The sequence below is a fragment of the Lampetra planeri genome, chromosome 3, assembly GCF_965212315.1.
Source record: "Lampetra planeri chromosome 3, kcLamPlan1.2.h2, whole genome shotgun sequence".
Classification (NCBI taxonomy): Eukaryota; Metazoa; Chordata; class Hyperoartia; order Petromyzontiformes; family Petromyzontidae; genus Lampetra; species Lampetra planeri.
This window is the reverse complement of record NC_136109.1, coordinates 30087179-30103566: the sequence shown is the minus strand read 5'-3', so window position 1 is coordinate 30103566 and position 16388 is coordinate 30087179. Positions and strand designations below refer to the sequence as shown.

Sequence of the window (16388 nt, the reverse complement as noted above, 5' to 3'; positions counted from 1 at the left end):
TGCATACCACCCCATGCTGCACCACGCACACCACACCATGCTGCACCATGCACACCACCCCATGCTGCACCACACACACCACCCCATGCTGCACCATGCACACCACCCCATGCTGCACCACACACACCACCCCATGCTGCACCATGCACACCACACCATGCTGCACAATGCACACCACACCATGCTGCACCATGCACACCACACCATGCTGCACCACACACACCACCCCATGCTGCACCATGCACACCACACCATGCTGCACCATGCACACCACCCCATGCTGCACCACACACACCACACCATGCTGCACAATGCACACCACCCCATGCTGCACCACGCACACCACACCATGCTGCACCATGCACACCACACCATGCTGCACAACGCACACCACACCATGCTGCACCATGCACACCACCCCATGCTGCACCACGCACACCACACCATGCTGCACCATGCACACCACCCCATGCTGCACCACACACCCCATGCTGCACCATGCACACCACCCCATGCTGCACCACGCACACCACACCATGCTGCACCATGCACACCACCCCATGCTGCACCATGCACACCACACCATGCTGCACCATGCACACCACCCCATGCTGCACCACACACCCCATGCTGCACCATGCACACCACACCATGCTGCACCATGCACACCACCCCATGCTGCATCGTACAAACCACACCATGCTGCACAATGCACACCACACCATGCTGCACCATGCACACCACCCCATGCTGCACCACACACCCCATGCTGCACCATGCACACCACACCATGCTGCACCATGCACACCACCCCATGCTGCATCGTACAAACCACACCATGCTGCACCATGCACACCACACCATGCTGCACCATGCACACCACCCCATGCTGCACCACACACCCCATGCTGCACCATGCACACCACACCATGCTGCACCACACACACCACACCATGCTGCACCATGCACACCACACCATGCTGCACCATGCACACCACACCATGCTGCACCATGCACACCACACCATGCTGCACCATGCACACCACACCATGCTGCATCGCACAAACCACACACTATCATGCTTGTAGAAAGAGGGCAATTATTAAAGGAAAACGAAGATTAACATTACGAAATAAAGTGGAGAATAAAGGCAGAGTGATTGCTTTTAAATATAACAAAGATCATAATAAGCACATGAATTATTGCAGCAGCATGTGCAGGTTCGTAACATCATCCAAACTGTTCAGAAAAGTGAGTGGGCTTGTGCAGGACATATCATGGCTCGAAGGGATATGATCGACGATAGTCAATCATGACGGGGTGGCAGCCAAGGAATGGAACGAGAGCAAGTCAGCTTAGAAAATGGAGTGATGAGATCAGTTCATGTGCAGGTCCTAGTTGGATTTGTTGCACTGCGAAATCTTGAGCAAGACAATGGCATCAGAGTTGTATATACCTTCGTGTTTACAGCAGCCTGTCCACAACAATACATGTCAATACAATCATGACGGTGGCACCGTGGATAGCACTGTACGGAACGCACGTAGATGACGGGGCCAAGGCAGAGTCAGCGTGGCGTTGTCAGCGTGGCGGTGTCAGCGTGGCGAACCTTGGCGAGAAAGTGTGCGTAGACGAGCGCACACACGGTCGAGTCCAAGTCGCAAGCCTCATTTCCCAGCACAGCGTGCACACGCACCGCTCCCCCACTCGCTGCCACGGCCTCCCCGTCGTCCCCGGCGTTTGTCGCGCGTTTCTCTGCGCAACCGGCTCCACCTCGGGCCAACACCTCCTGCAGGGAAGGAGGCGGCACACGCGACACTGGGATTGCAATCAATGGCACATTAAAAAATAAATGAGTCAGGTAATGAAATGCAAACCGTCGTCGTCAAAGACAAGAGAGGATGAAACGACGACGGATGAGCAAAGACCGCGTGAGCAATACAAGAGGGAGAATGGGGAATGATAAAGAGGCTAAACGAGATAATGCACCAATAACACAAGGCACACTCACACACTTGCGTTACCTTCAATTTAATACCAATCACGGAATAGTGTGAATTATGAGAAAAAAGAATCACTCATATCTTAGATGGATTTTTCTCGACATAAACTATGCATGTCAAGTAGAGTTTCTCTTGTGTAAGTAATGAGGTTTGGTTATGGGACTAAAAATAATATAATTGACACCATCGTAAGAAATGTGTGGAGGATCATAGACATTTGATTTAAGCTGGAAGAATAAATGAGTTGCGAAGTTCTTTTTCATAGGTGTCCAGCGCAAGCTGGAGTCAGCATTGGTGGAAAATTACAGAGGAAGTCACATAGGCAGATCCATTGAACTATCACATAAATTCATAACAAAAAACAGAATATAGCAAAACAATTCTGGATTTGAAGCTGTCGTGACTGCAAGGATTCATACTCTTTGGGGTTGTTTTCGGTAAAGTCACGTGACTTTACCGAAAAAAAACAAAGAGTATAGTCAAACAAATTACAGCAATAGTTAAAACAATATACAAAGAAATGATACATTACAATTGCAACATTCTCAAACTTTAGAATGCAAACTCACAGAGAGCTAGCGAGGAAGTGCTTAGTAATAACAGGGAGTGAGGGACACAGAAGACACTCTAGTAAGCAAGGGAGAGACACAAAAAGTCATGACGAACCTGAGATGTTTGAAGAGAGATCATCATAATAACTGTCCTTCATACGGTGCCAATTATGCAAATTGAACCGGTAAACGATGCAGGATTTGTAACGCGCATGGAGGTTTGCACCGCGGAGAAGCAGGGAAGGCAGCCAGAACCAGAGCCAACAATTGCTCAAGCTCTGTTTCCTATCTTGGGATGTTTGGTGATCTCCGTTCACGAGTGTTTATACACGTGCGAGGAAACCACAGTCACCAGAGAAAACACACGCTCGGGGGGGGGGGGGATAACACTCAATCCCCATCGTGATGGAAGTGAAAAGACTTCCAGGACTGTCATATCATGGGAAGGCTGAAGATGACAGCCGTCACGCCCACGGGCAGGGAGGGAGTTTGACGAAGTGGTGTGATCCACCAACCCTCCAAGTACCAGACGGAAATGGAGAATTGATGACATCCAGCATAGCTGGAGATAGCAAAAGATAACAAGAGATAGCCAGAGCTGGCCAAGGATAACTGGGGATAGCTGGGGATAACCATGGAGAGTCTGATAACCAGGATAGCTGGGGATAGCATGGAGAGTCTGATAACCAGGATAGCTGGGGATAACCATGGAGAGTCTGATAACCAGGATAGCTGGGGATAGCTGGGGATAACCATGGAGAGTCTGATAACCAGGATAGCTGGGGATAACCATGGAGAGTCTGATAACCAGGATAGCTGGGGATAGCTGGGGATAACCATGGAGAGTCTGATAACCAGGATAGCCGGGGATACCATGGAGAGTCTGATAACCAGGATAGCCGGGGATAACCATGGAGAGTCTGATAACCAGGATAGCTGGGGATAACCATGGAGAGTCTGATAACCAGGATAGCTGGGGATAGCTGGGGATAACCATGGAGAGTCTGATAACCAGGATAGCCGGGGATAACCATGGAGAGTCTGATAACCAGGATAGCTGGGGATAGCTGGGGATAACCATGGAGAGTCTGATAACCAGGATAGCTGGGGATAACCATGGAGAATCTGATAACCAGGATAGCTGGGGATAGCTGGGGATAACCATGGAGAGTCTGATAACCAGGATAGCCGGGGATAACCATGGAGAATCTGATAACCAGGATAGCTGGGGATAGCTGGGGATAACCATGGAGAGTCTGATAACCAGGATAGCTGGGGATAACCATGGAGAGTCTGATAACCAGGATAGCCGGGGATAACCATGGAGAATCTGATAACCAGGATAGCCGGGGATAGCTGGGGATAACCATGGAGAGTCTGATAACCAGGATAGCCGGGGATAGCATGGAGAGTCTGATAACCAGGATAGCTGGGGATACCATGGAGAGTCTGATAACCAGGATAGCTGGGGATAACCATGGAGAATCTGATAACCAGGATAGCCGGGGATAGCTGAGGAGAGCCAGATGTAGTGTTCAGTGTGTCGTCCTTCCCCCACACATCCCAGTAGCACGGTTGGCTAAAGAAGTTGAACATACATACAAAATATAGTCAGGGATAGCTTGGGATATCCAGAGATAGCCGGGGATAGCCGCAGATAGCCAGGGAGAGCTGGGGATAGTATATTGCTGTGAGATAGTGAGATATAGCCCCAGATCGCCAAGGAACGTGAGATACAGTCAAGGATATCCACATATCACTACGGATCGCCTCTGACAACCAGGGACAGCCATGGAGGGCCACGCAGCTCCCCCCCAACTCATCCCAGCCCAGATCAGCACTCATTTGTCACGACATACGGCAGCCTTCCGGGAGCGGATTCTGATGATGGCGTGAAAAAGTACCTCCACTCCCGTTAATTATACTCATCATTCACGGGCGACGGAGGGGGAGCGTAAACTTTACAAGCCCCGTGACAGCCTAAAACAATTCACTCACAACAGGAGTTTGACAAGATGAAAATGACGCCTCCATCTCTGCGATCACGGCACCATTGGAGCAATGCGCTTACAACTTTCACCAAAACTAAAATGATATTTCTTTTAAATATCTAATTAGCACACTGGGCCAAAAGCCTTCATTTTATTGGCATTAGGGAAACAAATATTACGTTTATGTAATGTATTTAATATCGGAAAACAAACACATAGCACTGTATAGTCCTCACTTGGGATATAATTTGTCCTTCATAATTAACTACTCATTGCCCAATTTTCCTTCACTATATGTCCATCCAATTTACATCATGTGTTACATGTGCTGTAAATTGTACGGATAAAAAATACACATTTGTACATTTCAGCCGAAACCAACAAAATAATTCTCATTCATAGTTCCACTAATAACATAAACAAATCTATCATAAAAGACACCAAGTTAATGTACAAAAATAAATTATAGTTAAACCTCTTGGTGATGAAGTCACCATAGCCCATTCTTTGCGGCGCACCACTAAATGGCTTCGTGAAGAGTGGGGAATGAATTGGCGTTTATGGATTATTACCTCTCCAGCCAGCTAGAAAATGTCCTCCCACAAAACACATTATTAGTACCACAAACATCCTAAGTCGGGCATTTGTCACTGTTTATTTAGATTTGCAAACAGACAACATGGAAACGCCACGTGGGAACGGCAAACAGCATCTAGGAAACCAAAAGCACCATTGTGCACTTCCATGTCAGCGTTCCCCACAGTGAACGCACGCTCGCATACTTTATAATAATAATTCAAAGTAATCATTCGTGCCGTCATGGGGAATATAAGTAAAATAAAATTCAATCCGAAGACAACACGACTCCTTGAGATATCTGAAAATACATTTTATGTTGTGTTTTTTTTTTGCATCGAACTAAGACCCATATTTACCAGAGGGTCCTCACCTATAAACATCTAGCGGTCCACAGGCCGATGTCGGTTCAAGCAAGCGTGGTTGTTGGTGACACTGTCAAAGCCAGTCTCGTGTTTGGCTTGTTTAACGAGCACTGTTGATATTGTACACTCCCTGCAGGCCATGTGGATGGCAGGATGTGTAAAAAATCGATTTGTTATGTGGCGGGACAGATATGTGGAGGCATATTATCTGAGTCCATACTTAATACAACTGATTCTAGATTTGAAGCTTTCGTGACTGCAAGGATTCATACTCTTAGGTTTTTTCGGTAAAGTCACGTAGGTAAAAATAAATAATAAAAATAATAGAAATAATAATAGAAATAAAATTATAAATCACGACGTTTCGGAGGCAACACAAGTCTCCGTCATCAGGTGGGACCGTCACAGCTAGATTTACTGTATCAAGTGTTTATTTTTACCTACGTGACTTTACCGAAAAAACCTAAGAGTATTAATACAACTGCTTTTGTGTTTAGTTTGTTGTCCTTCCCCCGCACCTTCCATTTTCAGGGTTGGCTACATACGGTGCGAAAGAAATTCAACATATATACATAATACTGCATTTGGGCTTGAATGCATTTCAATATTATTTCCACTTGTTCCTGTGAAATATCAAAAGCTAAACTGCATTAAATTCCCAGACACTGTCGTTATGTAGTCATTACAACCATGGTAATCTAACCGCACTAAGCCTCCAATATTGTGACTTAAAAATTAATTAGCTAACAAAATGCAACCCACTACTAACCAATAAACATAACAAGGCATATTTACTCTCCATGCCTTCAGCTGACGCTCAAAATGACCCAGCTCACGTACTCAGGAATTGAACACACACACACACCTCACTCACCATGCTTCTACAAGTAAACATCACACAATGCCCACTTATACTGTATCTATGGTAATGACCAGTTTGTGTAACTGTTGACTTTTTAAAAGGATAATGAGCCCAGATAGAATAAAAGCTATCAGAATTATGTATAAGCAGTCAATGTTTGCATATGTGTAATTACATTTTTGGTATGTATCTGTCAATCGAGATCCTAGACACTCTTCCAAATGAGTTGTTCTATCTCAAGGGATTTTCCAGGTTAAACATTTTATTCATGACCAACAAATCCACAAAGTATTTGATGCAATTATTATGTTTGTACTTGTTTTAATTGTTAAAACAAAAACCAATCTCTTTACATCACACCAGCATCACCAACCCCGCTGCTCATCAGTAGCCTCACCCCTGTTACATCACGCGCGTGCTACGAGGTCCACACGTTCACCAACACCCAACTGTTTGGACATATGAGGAAGCGTGACACATGCAGGAAGTGGCAGGGACAGGCGCCCTGCCTGGCGGCATGACCAACAAACTCCTGCTTAAATTGATTCACGCAGCTGAGTGCCATCTATCACGGGACGGGAGTCATTAAGAAGCGATTGCGTGGCGCGTGTGGATGATGGGAGGTCGGCGCGCCTGGCTGGTTCGGCGCGAGGCCTGGGGTGGTGTAATCAGCCAGCAGCTGGCAGGGAGCGGCAGTCTCTCTACCCCCCACCAAAAACCAACCCACCCGCCCATCAACCTCACATCGGTTTGCTTGTCCACCTAAACCCACCACCAGGCACACACGCCTCATCGACTTGTCTTGCACCACCAGCCATTCACATACAGTCAGCTGAGCGCACGCCTTTTATTTGCTCCTGCAATTGCACGTGCACTCAAGCTATTTCAAGGAATCCTTCCTGAAGATCAGAGGCTGTGAAGATCACACACAAGGGCTTGTGCATTGCGGACGATGGGACCATTAACTTCGTGACATCTTGCATTGGGGGGCACGGGCAGTTGCTTAACAGTGTTGGATTTCAATATCATGATCAAGACATGATTATGGCCAAAGTCGTTGATGCAACCACAGCTCGCCAACTATTTATAACCTCTGCCAGATCCCGCATCCGGGTTGGATTTATTTTGAAGGCACCTTTTACGACAAAGCACATGCGAATGGTTCACAGTGCAGTTCCTCCAGGATTCTACAATAACAAGACGCGTGTGCACATTACACACCCGAGATGGATGTCATCACCTGGCAAAGAGAAGATGCCTCCTTGGTTGTGTTCAAAATGGTCTTAAATGCGCAACAAATTTTGTACTCTCAAACCAAATAGTACTTAATCACAAACGATCCCTGAAGTGGTGCTGCACTGTTTGCTCTTCGGTCTTTTTCTTTTGTATGGCACTTTTTGGGATTGCAACATATTACAAATAAAGGGCGTTTCAAAAAGATGGACCCGATTTGAAATCGCTATATCTCTGCAACCACGAACCGCCCATGAATGAATCTCTTACCACTTGAAAGGGCGGGGCATAGAGGGCGGGGCATAGAGAGGGCGGGGCATAGAGTTTCAAATAATTACCCCTTGGTGCCTCTCCCAGTGCACAAACAGCCCCTAGCCTCAGTCATTCGCAAGATGGTGACCCGGCAAACACACAAGGGGCGTTTTGCGTTCTGCAGTTTAGCAAGACTGAATCCGTAATTGCGGTGCAGCGTGCGTTTCAACGGCGTTTTGGCATTGATCCGCCAATGTCAAAGAGCATTCGTCCTTGGTACCGGCAATTTGAGGAAACACGCTGTTTATGTAAGGGGAAAAGCACAGGGCGACCACGCACCTCAGAGGAAAACGTGAGAAGAGAGGCGTTTGGGACGAATTCAACTATCGTCTCGATGTTGTCCATACAGCAGGTGGAGGGCACACAGAGCATTTATAAAATGGTTAGTAAAACTTGATTACTCATTAAACCGTTTGTAACTTTTCGTGTAATTGTAACATGTTGCCATCGTGAAATATACTGCTTTGAAATTGGGTCCATCACTACGGAACACCCTGTATATGTCGAGATGCGATATCCATTTGGCTGCTTCAGGAGTAGCTGCGTGGATTTGTTTCAGATCGCGCCGTTGCATGATCCGATTGGGCAGTCGTTCACGATATGTTGCATGGCCTGAGATGTCGCACCAGTCACAAACTGGACTCTCATTAATTTTCCATTTATGGAGAAAGTGTCCACATCTTCCATGCAGTGTCCGGAATCGATTCAAGGAGAACCAGATCTTCCTCGGTAGGCCAGATCCTGGTTGGAGGATTGTTGAGTCACTGACGATGGATTTCTGCAGCAGGTTGGTGTTTAAATCTTGACTTGAAGCTTTCGTGACTGCAGGAATTAATACTCTTTGGGTCTTTCGGTAAAGTCACGTAGATAGAAAATAAATATAAAAAATCACGACGTTTCGATCGCAACACGAGCACTCGTCTTCAGGTGAAAAAATACAGCCGACAAACTGCTGATCATCACCACCTAGCCAGTGAACTGGAGCACGTACACCAAGCCCTCAAGATGAATGGATATTCGGATTGCACAATCCGTAAAGCTGTCACCCCAACCGTTGGGAGAGAACCACCTGAGGACCCAATGAAAACCATCACCTTGCCATACATAGCAGGGGTCACCAAAAACATTTCCAAAATCATGAGAAAACACAATATCCAGGTTCGATTCAACACAGTAAATAAAATTCGTGATCTGATCCCATCTATGAAGGATGTGATCCCTGACATGCAATACCCCGGTGTCTACAAACTAAGTTGTGCCTGCGGCAGTAGTTACATTGGAGAATCCAAGCGACATGTCTCAGACCGTGTTCGTGAACACAAGGCGGATCTGAAACACGGTAGGCCTAATACCTCTGCCGTGGCTGCTCATTGTTTTAAAGCTGTGGGCACACATGAAATTGATTTCTCCAAGACGAAGGTACTATGCAAACCCACTGGCTATCAACAGAGATATGTTCATGAAGTCATCCAGATATATAAACACAGACACAATTTCAACCGAGATTGCTTGTTGCGATCGAAACGTTGCGATTTATTTTTTCTATCTACGTGACTTTACCGAAAGACCCAAAGAGGTTGGTGTTTGCCCGGGCTTCCCTCCATTGTGCTTCAGTGGTCTCGTCGTCGTGGAGGTGCTCTGCATATTGCCAGAAATGTTTTCTGGATTTGAGCCTGGAGACGTCCTTGTTTATTGAAAGGTTTGGCTTTCTGACGGCCTTACAGCACTCCCTCCCTCACACACGCGGCATCGCAATGTTTGCGAGGACCGGAAGCCGCGGCAGCGCGGTGCTCTTTAACTTGCCTGAGATGATCCTCCTTATGGCTGCATTTAGCTCTTCGGTGTAATTGTATTATAATGGCGAATCCTGTGCTCATGTACAGGACTGATAATGGGAGGAGCTATGGATATTTCAAGGCACATACCTGGTATCACTGGTCATTAATGCTAACGTTATGGATATCACAGTACAGTAACTTCAAGTCGTTTGGAACCGCGCCTTACACAAGTAACCGACCATGAGGTTGGGGGAGTTCTCTCAGCCCATCGTCCGTCCAGGGTCAATCAAACAATAACCACTTTGTGTAAATGTTAACAGTGGTTAAATCATTTTGAAAGACTTGCTCCCGCCCTAGGAATGTGGAATTTTCACCTTTGGCTCAGGGCTGGAAACAGGAGATGAGTTCCGCCTCAATGATCGTTTGAGAAGGAAATCGCTTTGACTTTTGACCTTACACTGTTATAAACTATCCATGGTCAACGAGACCCACGAGGCTGAGATACGTTTAGAGAAACCTGCCATGATAATGGCGATGCTCTGCAACTCGGGATGTCTGTACGGCGTGGAGTAAAACAAAATTGTCAAGTTGTATCACTGCAATCGCAGCTGGCAGAAGGGTCCCCACTGCAGCAAACTCGAGACGGTATTTAGTCTTAAGAGGTGGGCGTACCCACACTTCACCCCACCACAAGCAACCTGCCGATTGACGTGTGTGTGGTGCACCGTCTCACCTAGTGCGCCAGGCATTGCACTACGGCAGTAGCAGCAGCGGCGTCCTACTCTACAGTACTGCAGCGCGGAGTGGCAACGGGCCTCCATCGCCGCCTCATTGTGCGGTCGTCGCTCCCCTGGCGAGAGACCGTGGCCTTCAGCGATACGATATCAAAAAACAAGCACACACACACACCCGAGGTGGGCTACGTGATGCCGGGAAGAATTAACGCAGCGGACGAAAGCGGCCCTCGAGGCACGAGTGAACGCTCCGACCCAAGGCCGCGGGAACTCACCGCCAGGGCGTTCTTGTTTTCCCACAGAAATTGCTCCATCTCCTCCACACGATGGTTACAGCGTCACTGTAGTGCCCAGCGAGGCGAGACAACGGCAGCCTCCACAGCACGCGGGAGCCTCTTCTTGAGTCGAGAGCGTGGAGCCTGACGCGGCCTCGGCCCGCAGGCTCGCGAGCCTCGGTCTGCCTTGGGGCTCCGCGCCGTCCCCTCGGTCCCCCTGACCTTGCACCCGCGCCCCTCTCAAGGGCCTCGGTTCCGCCTCTAAGCGCAGTCGATAGAGATCTCGAGTGCAACGCCCTCAAGTGAAACCGGACGCCAACGCCGACCTCTCTTCACCCTGAGCGGGAACTTGCGCCGGCAGCATTAGCCGAGCGCAGGCTCCATCTCCGCGCATGTAAACTAGGCCGCGTTGCCCAGTCAACGCGTGCCATTCCCATTGGCTGATGAAGCCACGTGATCGTGCCCTAAAGCAGCTGTGGGGAGGTGAGGTGAACGAAACCTGGGCAGCTGTGACTGGTCACGTGACAACAGGTGTTTCATTGGTAACGTCACAGTCAAGTGGGCGGCAGTCTCTGTGCAGAAGGGGTGAAAAAACTAAAATGTGCCTTTGAATAAAGCATTTCACCTGGATAATCCCTCGAGACATGCATCTCGCTTGCAAGGGTGTGCTGGCAGAGCGATGGACACATCACTGCGTCTCAAGGGTTTTTTTTAGGAGGGTCTCGCTATGCTTCTGCAGTCGGGGATGATGTTAGTTCGTCAGCTTAGCACGCAGATACTTGCTACGTTTCCCAATCAAGTGATTTGTCATTTGCGAGTTCTGTTTTTTATTTTCACATTTGACCGTGACGCCGGCACACAATGGTCTACCTTCTTCCATGACGTCAGGGGATCTTTATGGTTCACTGGAGATGACCGCGTGCAGTAGTTTGCGGTTAATACATCCACATCACTAACCAAGGCGAGGCCTGCCTGTCGGGACCAAGCCGCGAACCTCACGTGGCGCCCACGCTGCCGCAGGGCAACGTCACTGCCCCCATCGACAGGCTTCGCGTGTTGCTGATCAATGCCGGAAGCGAACGCAGGAACCTGGGAGAGACGCGTCGCGTTCTCCGAGCTCCGAAGTTCGTGTGGGAGGCAGGCGGGGGGGGTCAGTTACAGCTGCGTCGTAGACGAGTTGTGATTGAGGCTGCGTGGCGTCATTTGGTGAGGGTGGGGCGAGCGCTGGCTGCTGGTTAGCGAGAGAGCCGGGGCTGGCGCCGTGGTGGTCAGGTGCGCCCCCTTCACAGCACTCGCGCCCGTGGCAGCGCCTCGTGGTTCAGTCTCGTCCACGCCGCGCCGGTCGAGGCTGATGTCGCCCCCAGGACCCTCACCGCGCGTCAATGGGCGGCGGCTACCACAGGCCCCACGGTGCCTCCTGCAATATTAATGATCGCGCTCACACACACACAACGATGTGCTGAGACAGCGCCTTCTTTGATCTGAATTCCATTTTAGGCTCAATTATGAGGCCGATTAATTAGGAGTCACTGTAGGCGCTTTTGCAAAGAGAGCAAACCCCCGAAGAGGCACACTCTCATCCAGACACGTGATTCGGTGATAGCAGTGCATGGTGCGCATCCACAGTGGACTACATAATCAACACGTCCCGTGTCTATAACACTGTGCCATTAAAAGGTGACGTAGATATAATAGGCAACGTTTCGTAAAATTGACTCTTTCATAATACGTAAAAATGTTAATGAACTTCTTCACAAGGAGCGATCTCCCAGTGAAATAATGGGCAGCTTAACCGAGTTCAATCTCCGAACTCGCACCCCATCCGCAACTGTGACAGCTGAAGTTACTGCTTGAGGACATGTGGCCATACGCGAGAAGAGAATAGCCAGAATGCATTCCGCGTGACCCGGTGGTGTGCACCACTGCATTGCCCATGACACAGATATTTACCTATTCCCCTGTCTGTGACGGTCATTGCATAACTGCGTACGGTGTGAGCTGTAGGTTTACCACGCGTGTGCGCGCGTCGTCACCACGCGTTTTCTTTGCACGCGACAATCGACACCCTGGACGCTCCGTCTCAAGCGCCGTTCCAGGTGAAATGTTTGATGCGGTTCGCGGAGCCTGTTCCGGAAACAGAGGTGTGAGGTTTGCATCGCATCTGAGTAAACGCATTTAGAATTGGTCACGAATGCATCACCGCTGCCCATCAGATCAAAGTGAACACCTCCGCAGATCATCACGTGGGCAGGGGCTTGCACATGGCGCACCGTCCCCGGCGATCCGAGGAATTGTCACGATTCAGGCCCAAGGTCATTGCGCCATCGTTGACCAAAGCCGGCCATGCCACCACCGCAGCCCCTCCTCTCCGCCATACCCCGCAGCTGCTGCTGCTGCTGCAGCTGCTGCTGCTGCAGCTGCTGCTGCTGCAGCTGCTGCAGCTGCAGCTGCTGCAGATGCTGCGGCTGCAGATGCTGCTGCTGCAGATGCTGCTGCTGCTGCACAGGCGACACGCGGCCATCCGCTCTTTACAATCAAACTGTACGCGATTGAGGCATAATTCAATCCCTTCATCCCGAGTCCCTGACCCCGAGTTCCTGGCGCCGAGGCCAGGAGAGGAGACGGGTCGCAAATGTCGCGGGTGGCCGAGGATGTCTGACCCTGCGGGCCGCGGGGTCTCGGCGCCCCCTCGTGGTGGTCGTGCCGGGTCCCCGCGTGTCCATCCCAGGGGTCGGAGATATTCTCACGCACCCCACTCGCATCCCATCCCCTCTCGACCCCTTCTCTCGCTCTGTCTCCTGACTGTGATCCCAGTCATGTAATTAATAGGCTCCTAATGAGAACAAAATAAGCAAGCAGATCATTTGCCTCGGTCCCATATCTGTCGCTCCACATAAAAAAATAAAGTATATTCTTTGGATCTTGCGGTAAAGCCACATAGATAGAAAACATATCAATAAAAAATAATAAAATATCACGACGTTTCGATCGCAACACAAGCAATTGTCATCAGGTGAGAAAAAATGTTTGCCTCAGCAGCTCTCCCGCTATATTTTTGTCCGGCCTCAGCAGCTCTCCCGCTATATCGTTTCACCTGATGACGATTGCTTGTGTTGCGATCAAAACATCGTGATATTTTATTATTTATTATAATATTTTATTTTTATCTACGTGGCTTTACCGAAAGACCCAAAGAATATGAATTCCTGTAGTCATGAAAGCTTTAAGTCAAAAGTACTGTATCTCTTACGCATCCAGTCGGCCCCGTGTTTAATTTAAGCTGCATTAGTTAAACACAAGCAACCTCTGGACTACATTCGACATTCTAAAAGCTAAACTATTTATTTTATTTTAAAATATAAGGCCCACTGAGCTGTATACCTATTTTTCAGAATCGACCTGGCCACAAATGACAGCTCAACGAAGTGACTTATTACGTGGAAATTTATAGCAGCCAAATACTCCAAACGCATGTTTCTAAATGTGTAGGGAAAACCCGGAGGACCCGGAGAAAAATCCATACTATCATATTTTAGAACATACAAACTCCAAATACACAGGCGTCAGGGTCGGCGTCTAAATCACGACCCCCTGTATACCAGGCGAGGCAGTCAACATCTCGCCACTGGGTCGCCCCAACAGGGTCTCCAATGCGATGGGAGCTGTGAATCCCAGACTCTGAGTCTGCTCTGTTGGATTCCGCGCTCCGCGTTTAGTTTGAACATCATATTAATTACACGAGTCCCGAGTCCCTGCATTACAAAGCCCACCCCCCAATCGTCGAAGGGGGTGCGATCCCCTTTCTCCGTGAGCAGCGGCGGTGTCTGTGGGGGCTGCTGGGAGGCCGACCGGACCTCGAGCCCCGGGGGTCCCCCCGTCGCCCCCGAAATCTGCCCGCGGGGACCGATGGCTTTCATTTCCATCCCCTCCACGCAGTGTAATTTATGCAAAAATAATTGAGATATCTTATATAATTGATGTGCTGTAAAATTAATGAGTAATTTATGTAATTAGTCAATTAAGTGTAATTCCAGCTTATGTTCCAAATGCCCAGAAGGGCTTTCCGTACACGCGCTTATTTGTCTGGGGTTCTGATTTCCCGAAAGCCGCCTAATTCATTTTACATGCATATTAATTCCAGTGCAGATTAGCAGCTCCCATTGTGCTCGCAGGTTAATATTTATCTTGAAACCTTTGGGGGGGGGGGCGCTCCTCCCCCACATTTCACCTGTGCACGTCCTCCCCTCACCTGTACACTTCACTCGTATCCGTGCTCCTCACACCTGTACACACCTCATCCACACACGAGCGCCCCTCGTCCACACACGTGCTCGCCTCACCTGTACACATACACACGTCACCTGTTCATGTGCTCCCCTGACCCATGCACGTGCACACCTCACCCCTTCCTACGAAAGGTCGGGAAAGCAGTTCAACATACATACGTAGACGTGCACACCTCTCAGCAGGAGCGACATGGAGTGCTGCATCGCGGGGAACGTGCAATATGGCGAGTTGGGGAGTGCCTTCATTCAGCAGCATTTAGATCCAAACTGACGGTGAATGACCAAGAATAATTATCACTCCAGTAACTACCAATCAAACGAACTGTTGATCCCAGAGTTCGCAACTATGTATACTATGCTTGTGTAAGGCAATACGGTTCGGGAGCTGGATGTCGAGGTCTGCTGCTGTTGTTTTGCCGTTCCCCCTCCTTCGTTAAAGGAGCGCAGACCATATTGGGTTTACTGTATGGTCCATAGTTTGGGTGGCATGTCCACTATCGCACGACTGTGGCTTTGTCTTTGATTTTCCATTCATCAAGATGTGCGCGAAGGCCTGTTGATGTTCTGGTACGGTTGAAGGTTCCACCGGTGTCTTAGACGAGCAGGAATGTCAAAGCCAGGAGGTGGTGCGGCGATATTTGGGTCTCAGACGAGGGGTTCACTCTGGACGGCCGCGTTGTTCCACTGTTCGCTAGCAGCGTCCTTGCGGATCTGGGAGGGATTCTGGGATGGTGACAGCAGCAGCAGCAGCGCGATCACACAAGGGATGGGGTCGGGACTTGAGCAGGCGGTGTAAGCGCGGCTCCTGTGAGTGCCGCTCGACGCACTCATCCGTGCGCGAGTGGGGGGCGAGCAAGGCGAGGAGTGGCGACGGCCGCCACCGCGGTGCTGCTGCTGCTGACGCCGCCGCCGTTGTGTCCGGGGCCATTCACCAGCCCCCACCGTCCCCCGGCCCGCGTCTCCTCTCCCACTCTCCGCTAATTACCGCGCGGTGCTTGAATATTCAGAAAGAGACGCGGCGCTGCCGCCGCTAATTGGATGCGCGCCACACAGTCGCTCTTGTCAGAGACTTGCAGCCCCCCCCCCCCCCCCATTACGCAGATAACGCCCCCTCCTCCCACCGTTACCGAGACCACGCGCCCCCCATTACCTAGATCGCCCCCCCCCCGTTATCCGCTATCAGATCACGCCCCCCTCTACCCGTTACGCAGATCGGCCCAGCCTCGGCGCCGCATCACGTGGCCGCACCTGAGGCTCCTTGTGGTGAGGGGCGGGGTTTGGAGGTGCGCGGGTGGGGGGGGCCAGGGGGATGGGGAAGCTCGCGACCTCCTCACCGACCAACCCAGGCACGTAAAGAGCTCCCCCCCGCTCCCCTCTCCTCCCCGCTCTCCCCCCCCCCCCTCTTCTTCTTCTCTGCTTCCC

The 16388-nt window shown here is 49.9% G+C and overlaps 1 protein-coding gene across 2 annotated transcripts in view; it reads right to left on the bottom strand.

Moving 5' to 3' along the window:
- The window catches only part of PRUNE1 (prune exopolyphosphatase 1), a 64958-nt gene extending 53271 nt beyond the window's left edge, over window positions 1-11687 (bottom strand). The window contains exons 1-2 of one of the 2 annotated variants that reach the window (XM_078592672.1): window positions 10681-11687; window positions 1610-1789 (exon numbers count right to left, since the gene is read on the bottom strand). In XM_078592672.1, coding sequence (XP_078448798.1) covers window positions 1610-1789; window positions 10681-10719 — 219 coding nt within the window. In that variant the 5' untranslated portion in view covers window positions 10720-11687. The remainder of the gene's footprint in view (window positions 1-1609; window positions 1790-10680) is intronic. The other variant, XM_078592674.1, reaches the window with a different exon arrangement.
- Window positions 11688-16388: the final 4701 nt, after the last annotated feature.